Source organism: Myripristis murdjan, chromosome 21 (genome assembly GCF_902150065.1).
Source record: "Myripristis murdjan chromosome 21, fMyrMur1.1, whole genome shotgun sequence".
Classification (NCBI taxonomy): domain Eukaryota; kingdom Metazoa; phylum Chordata; class Actinopteri; order Holocentriformes; family Holocentridae; genus Myripristis; species Myripristis murdjan.
In genome coordinates, this window is record NC_044000.1 from 15,870,893 (window position 1) to 15,893,229 (window position 22,337).

The 22,337-nt window shown below is 40.7% G+C and overlaps 2 protein-coding genes across 2 annotated transcripts; one reads left to right on the top strand and one right to left on the bottom strand.

Moving 5' to 3' along the window:
- Positions 1-566: 566 nt before the first annotated feature.
- On the bottom strand, positions 567-10,129 carry abcb11a (ATP-binding cassette, sub-family B (MDR/TAP), member 11a). The gene is made up of 26 exons (XM_030081304.1): positions 10,044-10,129; positions 8,201-8,249; positions 7,792-8,030; positions 7,613-7,697; positions 7,330-7,463; positions 7,054-7,225; positions 6,750-6,874; positions 6,474-6,648; positions 6,248-6,361; positions 6,007-6,117; positions 5,630-5,755; positions 5,156-5,359; positions 4,850-5,020; positions 4,550-4,745; positions 4,401-4,458; positions 4,171-4,318; positions 3,923-4,078; positions 3,712-3,816; positions 3,289-3,450; positions 2,974-3,177; positions 2,600-2,841; positions 2,294-2,444; positions 1,993-2,190; positions 1,676-1,882; positions 967-1,113; positions 567-767 (listed from the first exon to the last, which is right to left on the bottom strand). Exons 1-26 carry the CDS (start codon positions 10,127-10,129, stop codon positions 567-569), a joined length of 3,966 nt encoding a protein of 1,321 aa, XP_029937164.1.
- Positions 10,130-10,915: 786 nt separating this feature from the next.
- Positions 10,916-22,227, top strand: LOC115380213 (retinol dehydrogenase 7-like). Its single transcript, XM_030081305.1, has 5 exons — positions 10,916-10,948; positions 15,643-15,973; positions 16,815-17,073; positions 21,710-21,873; positions 21,998-22,227. Exons 1-5 carry the CDS (start codon positions 10,916-10,918, stop codon positions 22,225-22,227), a joined length of 1,017 nt encoding a protein of 338 aa, XP_029937165.1.
- Positions 22,228-22,337: the final 110 nt, after the last annotated feature.

Consider the following 22,337-nt stretch of genomic DNA (forward strand, 5'->3'; position numbering starts at 1 on the left):
CATACATAAAGGGGCATGAAAACAGATTGTTTCAGGGTTTTATTAGTTGCTAATACTACACCATCATGGTTTTTCAAAAACAATGCAAGGGACACTTGATTTGAGACTTTTCTTTCAGACTAAGACAGTATAATTGGTCTTTATTATTTTGTATTTTTACAAACATGCCTTGCATAACAAATTATTTGTTACTCCGGAACAATCCAAACATGGTCAGCATGTAAGGTAGAGGTTGCATGTAAGATAGATTCAATCCTATAATTCACAAAGGAACTACATTTATTCATAAACAAATAAATACAGAATAAATATTTGAATCTTTCCTGTAAACCAGAAAATGGGAACAGTTTGCTCTCTGTTTCTGTCTATCATTTTGGAAAAAATACCTCTGTTTTCCTTTGGTTTATGCATAATCTGTGTGGGCACTGAATGTGAGCAAGGCTTAAGAAAATTGTGATAGTACCTCATCACAGAGTGACTCCCTCACAAGCAGCACAACAGCACATTCATTCAAATTTATAATAAGGCCTATAAATAATTTCCACCATATGCTTATCATATGTTGCCTAGCTGATCGGAGCTCCTGTTGTGACCAGTTTGTAGTAAGCACCCTTCCTGGCCATGAGTTCATCATGTGTCCCTTTCTCTACAATAGCTCCTTTAGACATAACTGCTATGATGTCTGCAGACTGAATGGTTGAGAGGCGGTGGGCGATGACGATAGAGGTTCGTCCCTTTCGAGCCTCATCCAGTGCAGCCTGGACAGTCTGTGGGGGAAAACATCTTATTTATGAACTTACACTTCAAGATATAGTTTAAGGTTGTCAGCATCTGCTGGTTATGCCTGATTTGAATGCAAAAGATGTTGTAACACTGTATATAAAGAAAACTCCTTATGTCCCCTTTGCATTGAGGTATATGCTAAGGGATGGTATCTTTGATAGAGTTTATGTTGGTGTTATGTACCTTTTCACTCTCTGTGTCCAGAGCAGATGTGGCCTCGTCTAGTAACAAGATCTTGGGGTCCCTGACAATGGCACGGGCAATTGCAATACGCTGTTTTTGTCCTCTGGACAGCTGGGAGCCCTGGGCACCAACCTGAGTGTCATATTTCTGGCAGATTGCAAATGTATTTTGCCAGTTGGAGAGAGCAGAATGTCAGAAAGTCAGAAATGCTATAAATCTGTGCCATCACAATGAGATGTTTTGAATTCTTAACCATCATCTTTTCATCTCATAGAATCATCACAGAGATACATTCATTTATATTCCAGGCATATTTCTGCCATCCTAAGTTGCTCTTATGTGGAGCAGCCTAAGATGAGGGAGGACTCTAACCACTAGGTGGCCCTGCAACCTCGCTACATGCCGTATAAGTTCTGTTTTTATACTGATATAACCCATTACATGAATGTGCAAAGAATCTAAGAAACATTAGTGTGAACAAAACTTTGAATCTGACATCTTATTTTCAAAGTTGTCTTCTGAAAGTAGCCATTATATAAATAAAGAAATTGGTTATCAACTCGGCATAACCTGGGATGATTTGTGTATATACTATTTTTATTCTAGGCAAGGAAAGTTTTAACAGGCTTTAATGCCCCTACTCATGCTTGTACAATTATAATAACATTGCATGAGACAAAATATTTTTTTCTCTTGACTGACAACTTACATCTGGTAGAGACATCACAAAGTCATGCAGATAAGCTTTCTTAGCAGCATCAACAATTTCCTCCATGCTGACAGTGCGTGTGTTATCTCCATACTGTATATTCTCAGCTATGCTGCAGTCAAACAGCACTGGCTCCTGGGACACGATGCCAATCTGAGCCCTCAGGAACGGCACATTGACTGTATCAGATGGGTGGTCATCAATCAACTGAAAAACAACATAATTCTGACTAAGCTGATGGACTTTGATGTAGATTAACCACATTTTATGATTGGCAAAATATTAATAAAGTAGAATTAATAAATGTTGCTACATACCACTTTGCCTTCATCAGGGTCATAGAACCTCTCCAGCAGTTGAATGCTGGTGCTTTTCCCACAGCCGCTGCTCCCAACAAAGGCCAAAGTCTGACCGGGCTTCACAGACACCACCAGCCCATTCAACACCTGGATATCTGGCCTTGTTGGATAGGTGAACTTGCAGTTCAGGAACTGTATTTCACCTCTAAAGTCATCCTAAAGATCGACAACCATGCTTAATCACAAAGTGAGTGATGTCATGACAAAGTAGTATTTTATAATATGTGATTCAATTTGAGAGCAATTTCAGAGCACCAACCCATTTTTCTCCATCTGTGTGGTTAATTTTAGGAGTTCGGTCCAATAGTTTGAAAAGCTGAGCAGCAGCAATCTTGGCTTTGACATAGTCAGGGGTGAAGGATGAAGCTCTCCCCAGAGCAGTCCCGCTGACAACTATGGCTGAGATGACTCTGAAAACAGTCAAAAGCATGGGGATGATGCTTTGTGATCATTTCACAGCAAAATAATACAGATTACAATTGAATAACAGACTGATTTTATCTTTGTTTCATCATTGTTGTAAAAATCATTTCCCCATAAAGAATAATCACTTAAATAGACAAACCTGAAAACTATCACGTAATGTAAGTTCTCAGAGCTGACCAGATGGCCTCCATATCTGAATGAAGCTGCATATGCCATGAAAATAACACATCGAGCAAAGCCAAAACAGATGCCGTAGATGACGCCTCTTTTCGTGGCAGATCGGTGTGGAGACTCAAGCTGCTGCTCATAAGATTCCACAAATGCGCTCTCCTTGCCCAAGCCTGCAATCGTCCTGATGTTGGCAAAAGCCTCACTGGATACCTGTGGGACAGAGTACAGGTGCGATACTGTAGCCTTTGATTTCACAGTAGAAATCAATGTGTGGGGCCCCTGTGAAAAATACTACCAAATCATGTGGTATTGTGCTGAGGGACATTGGTGTGGAGGTCTTACCTGGCCTGCTGCTTCCATGGCTTTCTTATCATCATTTGCAAAACCAGTCAGCATTTTGGCTTGGAAGACGCCAGAAAGCGCAATGAGTGGTAAGAAGCATATAATCACCAAAGTTAACTTCCAACTGAAGTAGAAGGCGATAATAAAAGATGCTCCAATACTGGTGAGGGAGTTAACAGTCATGCCAATCTGAGGTCCTGTTGCCTGCAGAAATAATGCCATAACAAGCTCATTATAAATCATTTTCAGTGCTTTCTTGTATAATGATGTTGTTATATGTGCATCAGCCTTTAGTTATGCAACTGCTGTCCTCACCCCCTGGACCATGGAGGCATCAGTGGCCAGTCGAGTAGTCAGAGCTCCAGGACTGTTTCTGGGGTCATCAAACCAGCCAATCTCCTGTCTCAACATGGCCTGGAAGCCCATCTTCCTCAGGCGGCGGGTAAGCAGCTCCCCAGACCAAGAAAAAGCATAACCCTGGAACACCAAAATGGAGTAAACACATACTCTAGCCATAAATTAGTCTTAGATAAAGAGTAACTAAACTCCAAACTTAAATCTCTGCAAAGTGTGTGTGACTTCTAATGGTAAAAAGCCTGGTCTTTTGGATGCAAGTGATGTCTCCACCCATGGGTCTAGGTTTGACATTCTCTTTAATTAAGCTGTATTTTATTTTCTGTTGGCATGTGGATATACACAATAAACTTTTACAATTCAATCACACATGGTGGTGCAAACCTGCACAAACTGACTGAAGAAGGTTACTGCCGCTGTAACACAAAACACGACACATATTCCATTGATCTGATCCATCTGTTTGTCCAAGTCACGGATGGCAAAAGTCTGCAAATGCAAACACAAAATTAATTACAGGCGACATGAAATGAATGTAATATAAAACATAAATCTATCATAATCCATGGGAGCATGCCACATATACAGCCCTCACCCCAAGAATCTGGCTGAACAGGATGGCATAGAGAGGGTTGACAGAGCCGTTGATCGCCGCTCCCAGAGAGCCTAAGACCATGTAGGGCCATTCTTTCTGGTTGTATTTCAGGATACGTGTCATTGCGGCTGGCTCTACATGTTCCTCTTCACAATTCTGTTAGGGGATGAGTTATAAATGTTTGATTTCAACAATTTACAGTTGGTAATAAAATTTTGCATATATTCCATAAAGAGGGAGCTCAGTACCTTTTCTGGTGACGTCTCACCATCTGAAAGGATTTTAAGATTACATTGGTCACTGTAGCTTGTTACTTCATCGGGTTCAAAGTCATTTGACAAGTGGCTCGAAGATCGTAGACGAAGAGAGCCCCTACATGAGTCAGAAGAGGGGCATCATGGTCATTTTTTATGATGATAAACAGGGGTGTCTGAAAGTTTGTGAATTTTCTCATGGGATATGGATTTACCTTTGATTAAATCTGTGGCGGAAATACCTCGCTTCTGAGGAAAAATCTTCTTCATCAGATTCTCTGACTGCACCTGGAAAACATCAACACAGACTGTTAGATCATGTGTCGGCAAAGCCCAAGGATGTGACAGTCTGGTCTACATCATATGCACCTACCTGTGCTTTCTGCTACTTTGGATGTGCCGTCTTTTTGAAGGGTGACCAAGGTGAAGTAGATACCTTGTCTTTCCAGTAGCTCACTGTGTGTTCCCCTCTCCACAGCCTGCCCGTGCTCAAACCCAACGATGACCTCTGCATTTTTAATTGTAGAGAGGCGGTGGGCAACAGAAATGGTCGTCCTGCCCATCTGTACCTGCAGATATATAGTTGCCATGGGATTACTCCACAAAACACAATGTATTACCAAAGGTAATGGAGTGCGCTGTGATTACATTGATGAGACAGAGAGCGGCTCACCTTGTTGAGTGCCTCCTGGATAACGGCTTCACTCTCGTTGTCTAAAGCAGATGTGGCCATATCCAGCAGCAGGATCTTGGGGTTACGGATCAGAGCTCGGGCAATAGCAATCCTCTGCTTCTGTCCTCCACTCATCTGGCTGCCACCTTCTCCCACTAGAGTATCAAATTTCTGAAACAAAAAATTACAAAATGGTAATATTTTTCCATGTAATGCTCACTAAATTAGTTAAACGGCAAGATACGGCACTATCAGTGTGAATGTGAATGACTGTGAATGTGATTCAACTGTCTTTTCTTTGAGTACCTGTGGTAGTTCCATGATAAAATTATAGGCATTAGCCTCCTTTGTTGCCTGGACAATTTCCTCCATGGTGACCCCAGGTCGGCCAAAACGGATGTTCTCTGCAATGGTTGTAGCAAACAACACTGGCTCCTGCTCTACAACACCAATTATAGACCGGAGCCACTGAACATTCAGACTACGAATGTCATGGCCATCCAAAGTCACCTGTGAATGAAAATATGTGCTGTAACAGTCATGGTTCACAGACAGAGAATAAGAGAATACAAATCCAATTTGCAGAACAGGTGCAGAACAGATTTTTTTGTCTGTCCTGCACCTGGATTTCTCTTGACAAAGATCCTGAGTGGATTGAAGCAACAGATTTTTACAATCAAACTTTTCTTGGGAGCAAGGTGGACAGTATGCAAGCTCATAACACAATTCTCCAAGACTCCGAGCTTTCTAGTGATGTGCTGTGTCTGCTCAGATTGTTACCCTTCCTTCCTTTGGATTATAGAACCGCTGGATGAGCTGGATTGTGGCACTCTTCCCAGATCCGCTTGGTCCAACAAAAGCAGTGGTTTGTCCAGCTTTAATCAGCATGCTTAGACCATTTAAAATCTGAAATCACAGGTGGTCTTTTGTGAGCTTCATTTTGAAGGATGCACTGTAAAATGGAGACCAAATATTGCGAAGTGAATAGAGTCAGTACTCGAGTTGAGGGGGGATGAGGGTGGATGGCATCCCCCCTGAAATAAAAACGGTCAAAATCTTCCCCCCTGTAAAACTGCCATCCTCACTTTTCATCAAGTGAAAAAAATTGACCATCCCCCCTGAATTTTTTTTACAACTCGACTACTGAATAGAGTTACCTTGACTTCAGGCCGAGATGGGTAGTAGAATGTAACATCATCGAATTCAATATCACCTTTTACTTTGTCTAATTTGTGACCTTCCTCTGACAAACAATCAATTTCTGGTTCCTGCAAAAGCAAAAGGTAGCAACAATGTTTTTTGGGTGAAGATTCAGTTGTTTTATAGTTTTTATTATATTGTATCTATTTCTTGTCTGAATTATACCCTCTTTATTCTTTAGAAGTATCTTGACTTTACCCTATCAATGGTGTCAAAGATGATCTTTGCAGCAGCGCGACCAGAGGCAAAAGCTTCCAGGCACGGTGAGGCCTGGCCTAGGTTCATAGCTCCTATGAGGACTCCAAAAAGCACCTGGAGACAAAACACATCAACCACATAGCAAAAAGAGTGCCAGTGTCTTTGCAATCCTTTCAACATAGGAAGTAACTGGATCTGAATGCCTTTACATAGTTTTCCCTCATACCTGAAGTAGACCACCCGGAGAGAGCTCCTTGGTGTAGATGACCAACTGAGATCCGTACCAGAAGGCCAGAGCGAAACAAAAGAAGATGATGCTCCACAGGTAGCCTCTAAAAATGCCTGTGATTGTGCCCTTTTTCACACCCCATCTCTGAGCCTCCACAAGGTTTTGGTCATACCTGTCAAAATTTCCAGTTCATTTCATTAGTCAACCAGGAGTAAATACTCATCCTTTGCAGGACAGAATACCCACTAATCATCCGAGAGAATGACAAAATACCTTTCAACTTCTTTCTCCTCCCCACCAAAGGCTGCTACTGTTCTGATGGATGAAATGACCTCATCAGCCACTGCACCTGCCTTTGCGTAGCATTTTAACTCTTGTCCTGTCAGTCTGCCTACAGCCTTTGGCAAAAAAATAAGGAAATACAAAAAACAACAACCTTTCAGTCTTTTCCATCTAAAATTAAATGCATCTCTCCTATTAAAACAATTTAACATATGACACCACATGCATACTGTAGGTGTTCACTTTTGAACAGCAGTAACAAATCAGTCACTGTGACTCATAAATTGCCTCTCACCATAGCCATCAGTCCAGCAGCGATGCCAATTAGTGGGCTTACTGCTATAACCACCATAGTCAGCTTCCACCCCCCAATGAAGCCCACCATGAAGCCAAAGACAAATGCAGAGATCCGCTCAATAAAGATAGACATCTGGTCAGCAATGGCATCGTTAATCTTGTTGATGTCACTGGGAGGGAAGAAAACACACCATAAACACTGCTATGTGAAACATTCTTTCAGCTCTGTGATGATTAGATAACCGGCTGATGTCCAGATACACCACCAACTCACTCAGATATCCTTGTGTTCAATTCACCAACAGAGTTGCAGTCAAACCACCCCATCTCCATTTGCATTACTTTTCTGAAGTAAGTCCTCCTGATTTTCTGGATCTGTCTTGAAGCTGCTGACACCCAGAGTGTAATCTACATAGTGGACATTCAGTCCTCACAAGTCAATATAATGCATGTTGACATATAAAAATAAAGTACTATGGATTTAAGTCTCGACTTGTGTTGCTACAACACTTCTTTCCATATTATGGCTAAATAAGGAAACCTGTGCTTGTACTTACCTGAAAATAACTAGAAATTAAAACTCCTAATCCAATTCCAACATAGCAATATGCAAAGAGGGTCATCTGTCCTTCAATATCCACCCTGCCGAAAAAATCAAATTGTTAACAACAGCTCTCCACTCTAATGAGTCAGTCACATTGATGCATCCTGCAGTAACAATGACATAATAACTCACCCACAGCTGAAAGTGCTGGTTTCAGAGATATATTTAGAGCCATTGGTCCAGGAAATTGTATTGTTGATGCAAGTTTTGTTGGGGTCTACTAGTATTTGGACTTCAAGCTCATGAGCCACAAAAATGTCAGTCATCATGCTATACACCACAAGCATAAGCGGAGAAGCTGCACCATGTATCAGGGCACACACGCCTCCCACAACCATCATTACAGTGTCAGTCCAGGTGGCAAATCGAAACTGGGTTGAAGAGGAAACAATTCATTCTGTTTAATACTTTAATGAGTATCTGAGGGGCATTTGTACTCCCTTTACATTTTCATTTTGACATTAACTGTTCAAATTAAAGACTGGAAAAATCTGTGTGAAAAGTAAGATCATTTATAAAAAATAAAAGCAAAGATATTTACTAGCTGGAAGTATCCGACACTGAGTTTGTTGTCATTTTTCTTGTCGTCTCTGTAAAACATGTAGATGAGAGTAAGGCTCACAAGCAAATATGTAGTAGTAATAATGATAATGATAATGATAATGATGACAAACTTACCCATTTGTCTTTTCTGGAATAAAAGCAAAATTATATTTAGCATTGCATTTAATTGTCAGCATACTGTATCTTGTACCAAATAAGACTGCCAATTTTGGACATTGAAAAGGAAACAGATCACTCACTGTCTTTATCCACAAATGGCTCTGTAATATGGATCGATTTCTTCATGCTTGTTGCTCCGACCCAGGCAGTGCTGCCCTCACTTGGTGATATGACAAAAAGATTCAAGATTAAATTGAATGAACATCTACACACTTTCTTCTCAATATTGCTTCATAATATTGTTTCACAGTATTACAATGGGAAGCACTTGACTACAGGTCGTTGCCAAAACTTTGAGAATACACTGGCCAGTATCCCACAAAGCTTTATTTCGCAACATGGGGAAAATATTAGCTATGTTGTTTATATATCTGATGGACTTTCATTACTTCTTTTGAACAAATGTAAATATAGTGTGGACTCCATCCTTGTCGGTCAGTGTAATTAATCTTTTCCACCTGATGTGAAAACCCTGAACTCCAGTGCCTCCAGTGTTAGATCAAAAATATCTCATTTAGACCCCTTTAGATATTCTCAACTGTAAACTGACAAAAAAATTGTTCTCATTCAAATTATAACTTACTGATGTCTTGATGCCAGTTTTCATCCAACAGCATAAATGTCAGATGAAAAGCAGTCAAACAGAAATCAAGAGGGAAAACAGGATACCACCTGATCACAATGAATAATTTACAGTACCAGTGCCCAACAAAATATTACTAAAAATTCTGCTGATACAAAATATAACCATTAACCCTCTGAGACCGGAGCATTTTTTGTTTTGTTTAGCTTTGTTTTTTTTTTGTTTGTTTGTTTGTTTGTCTGTTGTGTTTGTTTGTTTTGTTTTGTTCCTGTCACATTTTTACTCACTGTGGCCTCCTTTTCACTGCATTGTATAAATACTGCACCTCTATGGAAACAGCAGGAGACACAAAAAAAAATGCCTTTTGTGCAGTATGACACAGTTATGATGCCATAAATCATAAAAACAGTGGAAAAACTCAAATAGACTTTCTTTGATAATTTATTATACAAAAAAGAAGCATCTTCATATTTACAGACAAACAGTGCACTTCCTCTCTAAAAAGCCATTTTAGTGTGCAGAGGCACCAGAGTCATGCCAGTGAGAAAAGCAGCTCCTGTCTACAATCAGCCACAGAGCCACATCACACTTCCTGCTCCTCCATGAGGTCTATACTCCCTCAGTTGGCATAGTCAGATCTAAAAAAACAAACAAAAGTAGCAGATAACTGTTGAAAACTGTCATCTCAAAGAGCCCCTGCAGCTATTAAGTGAGGTGAGATGATGAAATTTGTTTTTTAAATTTTGAGCACACCAGCCCGAGGTATTGTGTGCTCACATGTTCACATGCAAATCTGCACCTCTCCCTATACAGTAGAGTAATGACATTTAAAATAGTCAGTATTTGATTATGAAACGGTTAAATGTGCAGCTGAGGCCAAATGTAAAATTATGTGGGCACACAAAATCCTGTATTCATTATCCATCCTAATTATTGCAATACATTAGCCTATATAACCTTTATACAAATAATCTGATGAAAATGACACAAAAGCATACACAAAATACATCAGTTTTCTAAACATAATCTATCAACATATTTTAGAGATATAACAGGACAATATGATGAAAACACTCACATGTCTTCACATGGATCTTTGCCTTCTTCAAATTCCTCAGAGAGCTTGGATGTGACTTGTCCCACCGGGTAGCGGATTTGAGCCATGCGGGATTTATTTTATTGCTCAAGTGTTTGTTGTGTGTCCTCTTCCCTGTCCCTTTTAATTATTATTATTGCTTTTTTAGTTGTTTTACTGCACATCCATCTCTACAGCTACTTTGAACACCCTATGTTTTGTCAGTCATTTGTAAAGCACAGATTGGAAGGTCCTCATTTGAAAGGTGTTATATAATGAAATGAAGATGCTGATTATGATGATAATGACAGCTCCCCTGTTTCGCCATAGAGTTGTTTTTGTTTTTGTTTTTTTTGTTTGTTTTTTAGGATCTGGCTAGTGCAAAGGCTTTTTTGGCTTTAAATGAGAATCAAGAATGAAACATCACTATTTTAAGCTTAGATGCGGTTGTTTTTCATGATGGAGTTGTTCGTCGCACACAATGCCATCATGGGCCGTCGAAAATTTGATAAACCCGCGATACTTGGTTATTTTTACACTTTGTAGTTATAAGTATAGAAACATTTCTCTATATATATGATTTCTGGCAAGGATAAATTGTGTAATTTTGTCGATTTTTCAAAGAAAACGTGCCTTTGTGGGTTTCAGATGGTTAATAGAAATCCCAGTTCCTTTGTAATCTACCATAGCAGTTTGTAGAGGAAAAAAGAAAACCGTACTGTACCTGTGATGCACTTCCCTTCACACTGCCAGGGAGTTTACCCACAATGCTGAACATCATCAGAAGAAATTCCTATCTTACTTTCAAGCAACCTATGCCTCTTCTGTCCCATTATCTCAGTCTCCATTAGACTGATAAGGTTTGTATCAGCACTATGGCCATGCATGAGAAGTATTTGTCAGACAAGGTACATGCATGTCTATTAGTTAGTAAACCTTATACTCTTCATACCCTCCAAAATGTTGTTCAGGTGGAGTTTACAAATGAAACAAACCTGTAAAAAGCATTTTATATGTAAGTGTAGAGCTTCTATACTGTCCACCACAGAGTCACATGCCAGATTCTTTACATCAGTCTGTATAATATACATGGAATTAGTCTGTTAATCTTTGATAGCCCATCCTGGTAATATGGAAGTTCTGAAAAGATGGGAACACTGCCCACATTATAATGCTGCAGAAAAAGCATCTCCTCCTAGTTGTGCTTAGCTGTTATGATTACAGTTCCTGAGTTTAATGACCCCAGGGCCAATTCTCATGGCAAGGACAGATGCTATCTCAATAATAATAGATAAGAGAATCATGGAACAGACCGTCATGGATAGTAAAATGAGTGCAATGACCAAGCTGGTCATGCACCCTAACCTGTTAGTTGTAAAAGTGGCTCCATGAAAACACATATTAATCATAGGTCTTGCTCAACAAATTAGCCTATATGACAATGTCTTGCAGGGCTAAATAATCAAACAGCCTGACACAGTCTGAATCACGTGTGGATTGCTTCATTCCAAGTAGGCTGTAGGCTGCCAAGGTTTTATATTCATCTTTCTAATAAGTGATTTCCAACAGTATCTAAACATACTATACAAAATTTCATGTGCTGCTGGCACTATTAGCTCCATCCCTCCTAAATAAAATGTCTTCTTAAACCAGTACTAACTATTAGTTTGCACTAAATTACAGTCCAATAGCTTGTTTCCTTGTATTGTTGGGTATGAAAGCAAGTTTGATTGATCCATTGAAACACGTAAGAGGATGCTACAAGGTCAATGCTCGCTAGGACAAGTACAAGTCCCCCTAACAGGGTTAAGGGCACTTGTATTTAGTAGTCATCATTAATACAGTAGATAACACCACTTATAGACACGCTGTGATGAAAGCAGACTGGCAATCAATTTTTAAGCAACCTCCAGTTTATGACTGACTAAAGATAGAAAACTACATTCGCTCGTTTATAGATTAACAGGTTGGTAGGAGTTTGATTGGGTTGAGGTCAGGTGACTGTGAAGGCCAAATGATTTCCATTATTTCCATCCTTATCAAACCATTCAGTGAACCCTGCCATCCCGGAGGAGACCAGCCCCGTTAGGACAGAATCTCCACCCCCCCGCCCCCCGACTTTGAACCTGACTCTCTGAGCCACTTCTATAGGCATTATGATATTACATCTATCACTTAAATCAGAGAGCAAACAATAAGTCCTATGTAACGAATTTAAAATGAATCGTTAAACTCACCACTGCTCCTTATATATTGCCTTAGTCTCCGTCTGTCGTTGTGCTGAATGAAGTCCCCGGCAAGCCCCAAAGCATCCACTGTTACCAAAAAATCTGCGTGTGTGTGGGCGCACATAAAACTATCTAGTCTTTTTGGGGTCACAGCTGACTTCAAGTATTTTTTTTATTTAACGACGCTAGGACGAGAAAGACCTCCCAACACTGGCAACTGATATTATAGGGATGGTGTACACCAGCTTGGAGTCACAGCAGCGCCCTTTCCAATTTTCGTTGGCACTGCACCCAAAAAATATTTTTCGGAGTTTCTTTATTCAGTAAATGCCAATAAGCAAAGAATGAAGTGACACGTTAACATAAGTGTCAATACCTGAATTTGACAATATGACAAAATTTCCCGGCGCCCCGCCCCAGATCGTCCCACCACCGCTGTCACCTTTTCCATACAGGCTGCCTCACATTTAGACGAGTGTGTCCCGTACAGAGGACCGCTAGGACGGTGGAAGTGAGACAATGGATGGGAGCCACTTGTGCTGCTGGAGGACAGCAGTGCTGTTGTCCACTATTACACACACACACACACACACACACACACACACACACACACACACACACACACACACACACACACACACACACGTTATTTACTTATTACTTATTCTTAAAAAAAAAAAAAAAAAAAAAACGCCCTTCACATATTGTCGTGAGAAAAAATAATCTTGGATATTCTCTGTGATTAAAATGGCAAAATTACGAGAAAAAATTCACAAATTTCTGAAAAAAAAAGAAAATTCTGGGATTATAGAGGTACAAATTTATGAGAAAAAATTCACAAATTCCTGAGACAAAAAAAGAAAATTCTGGGATTATAGAGGTACAAATTTACAAAAAAAAAATCCTTTTCAAGTACGTTTCAAATACCTAACAACAATCGGTTTGAGGAAATAGCCTACTCGTGATTATTATTATGAGCATCTGGACTTTAAAGAGACATTGACTCAGGCCCATTCAGAATAAAACAACATGATTGTTGTTTTCTGAAAGTAGAATTTGACGAGGTCCTTGTGGAATTTTCGATTTGTTTAATCTCAGAGAATATCTGAGTTTTCATCTGGAGTTTTCGTCTTTTTTTCCTCACAGTCGATCTCATCAGGATGATTGATCAGTGTTCTCCCTGTAATCAAGAGGGTCAGAGGCAGGCTGACTGTCTGCAGCGAGGGGACCTGCAGTGGAGTCTCATGGTTTGACTCCAAATGGTTTCATGGTTATCCCGAAACACAAAAATGAGGTTTACTCTGAGCCATGGACACTCATTTATCATTTATCAAAGTCATATGCATTGATCCAGGATTTTGCAAAACAAATTTTGCTTGTGTACCACTTTTGAAAAATAACTTTCAGAAACTCTGCGATAGGTCACCTCCGGGTGTGAATGATGACTATGATTACTTGGAGAGAGGAGAGTTTCTTCATGTCCAGGGTGAGAGGACTGCTGTTGCTACTCATGGTAAAATTGCACTGACTGTTTTTTACATTAAAATGTTGCTTTTTGATTCATAGTACATCCAGTTGTTTCAAAGTTTATATAAATGAGAATAAACTACAATTTTTAATTCTGATAACTTCTCTCATATCCATATGAAATTTAAGTGAAAAACACACATTAATTAAGGCATTAATAGAGAGGACCTGGTGAAGGCTCTCAGCTGTATGGAGCATGCCACTTCTGCTGTTCACCCACTTACTTGCCACTCTCTTGCACGGAGAGCAAAGCTCATTAGGTTTCCTTTGTCATGCATTGAAACCTGCATGACAGACAAAATTATAACCTAGCATTAAGCATGTGCGCTGTAATTGATTTTGTTTAAAGTTTACCTCTGACGTTTGTGCAGTGGAAGTACTGGATGTACAGTATAATAAGAGTGCTATCATGCACTCATCTTCTTTTGGCCCTTGGCACAATTTTGCTCCATTTTGTTAAGTAATCAAGATACAATATGTTGTAACACATCTCTCCTTGACACTCTCAGACATACCCTCATAATGCTTCTTCTCAGACATGTTTTTGAGACACTCAACATCAGCTTTCCTTCAGTATGAATTATAGAAAAACTTTATATTATGCAACTTTAAGGCTGAGGAGTGATACCACACAAATGTCTGTTCACAAAGGGGACTGCAGTTATCTGAACCAAAAGTCATCTATTGGACATTGTAAAACATAAAGTTATTTGGTGGATTCTGCTCCAAAGAATACATGACAATATTGGTAAAATAGGTGGTGCATGACATACACAAACACACACACACATCACATGCTTGACAAATGTCAACATTGTTACTGGTAGTGGACCTGACTGTTAAAACTGCTACATGTCCAAATGCTTTCTTGGTGAGGAGGACATATCCACATTTCCAAACACTGCAGCTATGGTATGTCTGAATTATAATTCTAAAATTGAAATGAATGTTCAATAGCTTTGCTACTCATAAATCAGCAGTCTGAACAGCTAGCACAGAAATAAAGAAGTGCATTGGTGGACTAATTTTATAGTTTACTCTCAAATATCTGCACATCTAGATGTGCTCACAGGCCATCTGGTGGTGTGATGTGTTATCTGGCTAAAAGAGTAGTACAGTGTTACTTTGCTAACAGTGGCAACCAAGCCTAAGCCATTCCAATTCTTATATTACTTGTATTTACTTTTCATTCCAACTTCAAATGAAAATGATCAGATGGTCTACTGACTGGCTTTTCTTGCACATCAACTTTGTGAGTCGGGTGAAAGTGCCGTTAGTCTCTGTGCTCCAGGCTCCTGGAACTCCCTACAAAGATCAAACTTAATAACCTAACTGTATTTGGACAATTAAGCCACTTGTAAAACCTCTGTCTTCCCGTTCAACAAATGTCCTGAGGTATCCTGTGAAAGTTACTGCAAGTGACCTGATGCAGACATGGAACTTAATTCACATTCATTTGCATGGACATTCTGTAATAATCCATTTGATACAGACATTGTATTCCTTGAATAAGTGAAAAAAAAAAAAAAATCAACAGCACAAACTGATTTAAAATTCCTCCAACAGGTTTCTGATGTACCTCTTTATTTTGTTGAGGTAAGTTCAACTTTAATTTTCCATACGTGCAGAAATATACAATTGAAAGACACAAGTCACAAAGACAAAACTTTTGTAATGACCTGATAACTCCCTGTAAATTTCTCTGTAAATTAGAGAGAAATGTGATTTTTCATTAAAGAAAGAAAATATTCCCAAAGAATATGTAAAAGTGTTTTCAAGAAACCATGAATGCCACTTTTGGAAAAATAGGTGTTTGGATTAAGGTTTGGCTGGATGTTGTGTTTTAGGGAATCCTGTCACATCTGGCCTTAAGTTGCGCTCTGCTTTTGGCCGCTGTCCTTGCCATTGGCTGGTACATCAGAGATTCTCTCAAGGTTGATGACTTCAACCAGAAGCATGTCCTCATCACAGGTTGTGATAGTGGCTTTGGAAATTTGCTGGCCAAGCAGCTGGATCGAAGAGGATTTGCTGTTATAGCTGCATGTCTCACAGAAAAAGGTGCCTCGGATTTGGCATCTGCAGCCTCCCCCAGACTGAAGACCCTTCTGCTCAATGTTACCGACAGTGAGAGCATCAAGAGGGCAGTGGAGTTTGTGAGCGCCGAGGTCGGAGAGCGAGGTGAGGTGGGCGGACAGCAGGGGGTATAGATAGATAAGGTGCCAGTCAGAGTGAAGCACTGGGAGAGATAAAGGGATACTGGACCACCCCACCGTCCTCCAACATTAGGGAATTTAGGCAGGACGGTTTTCAGGACGGCTCCGCTAGGCGGAAGTGCGGCTGCTATGACTCAATCGCCGTAGCAGTCAAAATCGTTAAGCAAACAGCCGTCGGCAATGGGTACCCACCCCTTTCACTGAACTCTTGGTTCCCATGGTGACGCGTCTTTGCACGTTTCACCTGTCGAAGTGTGCTTTGTGCCGTAGTAGAATGGACTGCTACCGCAGGCAGGTATATATGTCGAGCGCCGATCCGTTTCCGGTTACCGTAGCGGACTGCCGTAGCAGCCCATGCTTAAATTCCCTATTAACTGCTAAGGAGAGTGTCTTCAGCTTTTTCTAAATTATGGGAGATCAAACTAGCTTCCATAAATACCACACTTTAGAAAAATGACTCATGTAGTTTTCCAGCTCCAGCCATCTAAGGTTGTGCACCAACATAGGGCCCCGCATGATGCAGATTGAATGAGGTCAGTATGCAGATTAATTAACAGACAAGGATATAAGTATCACACAAGTTTATGAGATGGTTGTCATGGCCTTCCAGCCTGTGCAATTTGTAAATTATGTCAAAGATTAGGCCAGTCTATCTTTTGATAGAATACACTTGCAGCTCTCTAGTATGCAATTTACCATAAAAACTAGAGAGGCATGTCCATTCCTATCTGTAAGCAAAAGGGAGCTGCTGTCACTGGTAGTTCACTGCTTTTTGTTGTCTGCCATTGCCTCTCTGTCTCCCTCAGGTCTGTGGGGACTGGTGAATAATGCTGGGAGGTCCATTCCAGTTGGACCAACAGAATGGATACAGGTGGAGGATGTCACAAAGGTTCTGGATGTGAATCTGATCGGTGTCATTGATGTGACCCTCCGGTTTCTCCCACTGCTCAGGAAGGCCCGAGGCCGGGTAGTAAATGTGGCCAGTATTTTGGGGAGATTTTCCCTGGGTGGTGGAGGCTACTGTCTGTCCAAATGGGGAGTGGAGGCCTTCTCGGACAGCCTCAGGTATCAGGAACAAAACAGTACACAACCTTATAATTCATATGAAGCAGTGGTGAGTGGTGAGCGGTGATGTTTTTGTGTAGTCATGCTGTGGTCCCAATTTCATGCAAGTGCCCGCAAGGGCGTGAGCGCGAAAATTTTTGGGCATTTATTTATTAATAAAAACTCATAATATGGTTTTAACTATACTATATCAACTCGACAACTCGATTTTGATAGACATGCGTGCGCATTTTGCCCCAATGTTACCAACAACAATGTGTTGCAATTCACAGTGTAAATGAAAGCGGAAATTATTAGAACGGACGGATGATGCAGTAATAACCAGTTACAGAGTCAAGCAAATGACACATGAACATGCTCACAATGTTACCAACAAAATGTAGGAATTTACCATGAGATCGGAACTATTCGGACATGCCACGGGGTGATGCAAAAACACAGCAATGTCACCAGCTAGCCTACATGGTCAATGAAATGACACACAAACATGCCCAACTGCCCATCAGGCTCCGCACCAAAGTGATAAACGTCAGAGAACACCTCTTTTTCATAACACCTGCAATAGCCTAAATCGATGAAACATGCCAGGTTACTCAATTGAAGTTGTATTTTCACCCATTTTGATTGGCACGATGCAGATGAAAGAACAAACTAATGTTAACGTTCCCTTGCTAGCTAGCCAGCTAACGACGTTAACGGTAGCTAGCTGTCAAGTGAATGACTTGATGTTGCCGCTGAACATTTCAAGTGAGCTTGCTACGTAGCTACTCGTGTTGCGCATGCGTCTTCTGAAAAACTGCTTCGCAGACAGCATATTTTCCATTCAAAACGCCCACGTACAGGAAACACCAGCTACAAAACTACTGTAAATACTCGGTATCACAGAGCGCATGCGCGCGTCAAGCTGTCAACTTTCCAGCATTTCGCTAGCAAATTGAGATAGATACATGTATACAGGCAGCGGTTTGCAACCAAAATGATAGAAATAAGGTATATTATAAAAGGACACACTGACCAACATTTTAAAGATTTTAACTGAAGGGCTTGGGCATGCGCTGCATTTATAGCTTATTATGACTGCTCGCCCCTGATATGAAGACTGGCCAACAACTGATATTACAGTTTTTTTTTGATTGCTTGAACTCATTTTACAAATGCTTTGCTCACTGTGCCAAAACTCTAAACACAACGCAAATAAGACATAACACCTGGAAATAAACCATACACATTTATGGCAAACTGAAACTCAGTCATCAAAACTTAAAAATCCTTTGTCAAAATGCAACTCTGATGACAAAAGGATACACATTTCTATAATATGAACACACTTTCACAGCAGCAAGCAACACAATAACATACTTAACACAAAACACTGCATTCTTTACTGCTTTTCATTTATTTCTTCAAACAGAATCCTGCAAAGCTCAAAATAGAAATTAAGCATCTTTTCACAGCAACAAATGTTTCCAAAATAACTCAGCTCACAACTGTATACAGCATACAGTATACTGTACTTTACAGTACAGTAAAGCAAACATAAAACAATACAGCAAAATCAAACTACACAGTAAGTAGCACAAAATTCTGTTATGCTGAGGGCTGGGGGAGCGGCGGATCTCGTCGTCTGTTTGGGTCTGGCCACAAAATCTCGTCGACATCGCATATGATGTCTTCCTGTGCCAGGCATCTGCGAAAGTAACGCCTGCTGTGTCTTATCCATCCCTGGATGGATGACACGTCGATGTCTCCGCAGGCCTCTTCCATTGCTCGCAGGAGAGGCATAGCGGCGTGGGGTCGGCGGTCATAGACACGCCACCTCCAAGCTGAAAAAAACTCCTCTATAAGGTTTAAGAATGGGGAATATGGGGGCAGGTACTGCACTATAAACTGAATATGGTTTGCGAACCACTCACGGACCAGAGCAGCCCGGTGAAAACTGACATTATCCCAGATTACAACAAACCTGGGCTGCTCTGGTCTATTCTGTATGACTATATTGTAAAGTGCATCCAGAAATGTGACTATTTCTTGAGTGTTGTAGGGCCCAAGCTTTGCATGATGATGCAGCACCCCACCAAGGCTTATGGCAGCACATAGTGTTATATTGCCCCCACGCTGCCCTGGGACATGGACAGTTGCCCTTTGTCCAATAATGTTACGTCCCCGTCGTCTTGTTTTACTCAGGTTAAATCCAGCCTCATCGATGTAAATAAATTCATGAGGGTGTTCAGCTCCATCCATCTCCATGAATCTCTGTATCACAAAGAAATGCAGTATGAAGAGGGTGGGTTGGTTCAAACACATGGCTGAACAGGGCAAAGCACACACGCGCACACACACGCACACACACACACACACACACACACACACACACACAAAGGCACCTGGGTAACTTTTTTATGTCATGTAAACATATGGCCATTACTGGATCACTATAGCCCACCAATACAGTGAAGTAATACAGTATTGTACAGTAAAGGACTCTATCTCTTACCTGAACATATTCATTTCGAAGTGCTTTCACTCTTATGCTGTTCCTTTCAAATGGTACCCTGTAAATTTGTTTCATTGTGACATTGTGCTTAACTAGGATGCGTCTGAGAGTGGTGATGCTGACATGATTTATATTGTCAAATACCCCTCTGTCTGAGAGGATTTGCTGCTGAAGCTCCCGGAGACGAATTGCATTGTTTGCAAGCACAATATCCACAATGGCTCGTTCCTGCTCTGGAGTGAACAGACGCTGCCTTCCACCTCCGGAAGGTCTTCTAGCCATTCTGTAGAAAAATGCAACAACAGCATTGTTACATATTGTATTTTTACTGTATATGTAGTAGTAGTAGTCATACTGTACACAGTACTGTATCATCTTACTGTACTACAGTAATGGTAGCTTACTGTGTGCTTTACAGGACTAATTATTTTTGTTACAAGAGGAGTATTGTTCAACCTACAAGACAGTATGTGGTATAGCACAGTAATATGATAGTGATCATGTAAGACAGTACAATACAGTACTGTAAATACTGTAGTCACAGTCTGGAGTAGAGTTCACACCACTACATACCTGTTCTCAAGCTTGAATGTCCTGATGACTGTTGCCACGGTGAAGCGATTGACTTGTGGAAAGACTCTCTGCCCTGCCTCCCTCATTGTCAGGCCATGATTTACCACATGGTCAATCAAAGTTGCTCTAATTTCATCTGAAATAAATCTTCGCATATTGCCTCGTGCGCCTCGTGCACCTCGTCCACGCCCACGTCCACGTCCATGTCCCCTTTGTCTTCCTCTGACTCTTTCTCTCACCGCCTCCATGCTTGCAAAGTACTCAAAATGGCTGACCTGGGACCTATTTGTAGAGCTTAGGCACTGACTGATTGGTGTTCAGTTTTCTAAGTAAGTGTTTTCAGGTGTGTATCTCAGGTTTTCTAATTACCCGATGTGTTTTATATTTTGAACATAAGTGTTTTCCCAATGTTACCACATGCTTTAATTTTTGAGCGAGGTGTCTTCTGTATGAAATAGTGTCTAGTGTTCAGGAGGAAGTGTGTTGCAGAATTGCAAACACAGTTTAAAGCAGCACATGTGTCTAAGGTATGGCCACGCTGTGTTGAAGGTTTAGTTCCAATGACTTCAAGTTTTGTCACATTGGTTTAAGAGTATGTTCTTAGTGTGTAAGCAATCGAAAAAAAACTGTAATACCTTAAAAGACTATAGATGAAAATCCATCCTAAAATTCCATTTATTTCTGAAGATTTCTGCATAGTTTAATTCCTGCATAGCTTAAAGGAGTAAAATAACATAAGAGACCATTTACACAGTAGCTATTTTGACATGCGAGCTGGTAAACATGCCTTTAATTAATGGAATTAATTAAAGGCAAAATGAGTTGGGTTTGCCATTGCGCTTTGCAAACACAACATTCAAAGCTGGCCCCTATTCCTTAGCTAAGCTAACCGCTGGCAAGTTTTCATTTCCTAGGATGGTGATGGAATGAAATGCCAAACCAAAATGTAATGTTGTTGTCCTAGGATAAAACAGGCCAACACCACATCACTCTTTATCCTCATCCCTTTCCCTCAGTGCTTGCCAGAGCATGAAAGCCATCCCCAGATTCACTTGTGAAACAAGCTTTGTCTGCTTAGCATTTCACCGAGCTATATTACTTTTTTCAGCAGCTCATGCTTTTCATAGCCTCCCATTGGATGCCATGCTATTGATCAGGCACTGTGTGCTTTAATTGGCTGGGAGCTACACACCCACTGCCCAAAGGCTGACACACAGAAGAGTCCCAAGCACAGCAAAATACTAAAATCCAGCCAGTGGGCAGGGTCTCTGCAGATACACACAGTGTCACACATGTCTACTCGGTCATAAGTGATGACTGAAAAGGATTATCTTTGAATGAATCTATAGATTGGTTTGGTGGAAAATTCTGTCTTTCGGCCTTTAAGGATAGATTAGAGTGGGAGAGCCTTTCTACAATATCAGGGTCCAGGTTCTGTTAGACCTAAATGGGACAGAACCTTATTAAATGTTATTAGTAACACATGTGTTTACCCTGCTCTTTCATGTCAAAATGGCCTCTGTGAAAATAGCCAATTATATTAAAGCAATCTTTGTATCTTCTGCTCAGGAGGGACATGTACTACTTTGGTATCAAAGTGGGCATCATCGAGCCTGGGTTATTCAAGACGGCCTTGACCAGGGTGGATCTGATTGAAGACGACCAGAAGAGGCTGTGGGACCACCTCCCTCAGGATGTGAAAGACTCCTATGGAGCTAACTACTTTCATAACTGTGAGTGGAAGATTGCAGCCAGATGATAAAAATGTATACATCAAGTTATGTGTAGCATTACTGTAAATGAGACAAACAACACTGCCTGTGTTTTCTTCACTCCTCTCCTTCTGTGACCACATAGATATTAAAGCTCAGAACTTCTCCATGGGCATCCTGTGCAGTTCAGATCTCTCCAAGGTGACCAACTGTATGCAGCACGCCCTGACGGCTCGCTACCCGCGCACACGGTATGCAGCAGGCTGGGACGCCAAGCTGCTCTGGATTCCTCTTTCCTACCTCCCGTCATTCATTCAAGACTTTTTTCACAGATTGATATTTCCTGCACCAAAAATGAAAAGATGTGTTGAATAAGAAAATGATGCCAGCACATGAGCTAAATGACTCACATTGTCATATCCACTGGGAGTGTGTATTAATGAGTATTAATATTATTGGTCTGTGTTCAGATATGTATGGCACAG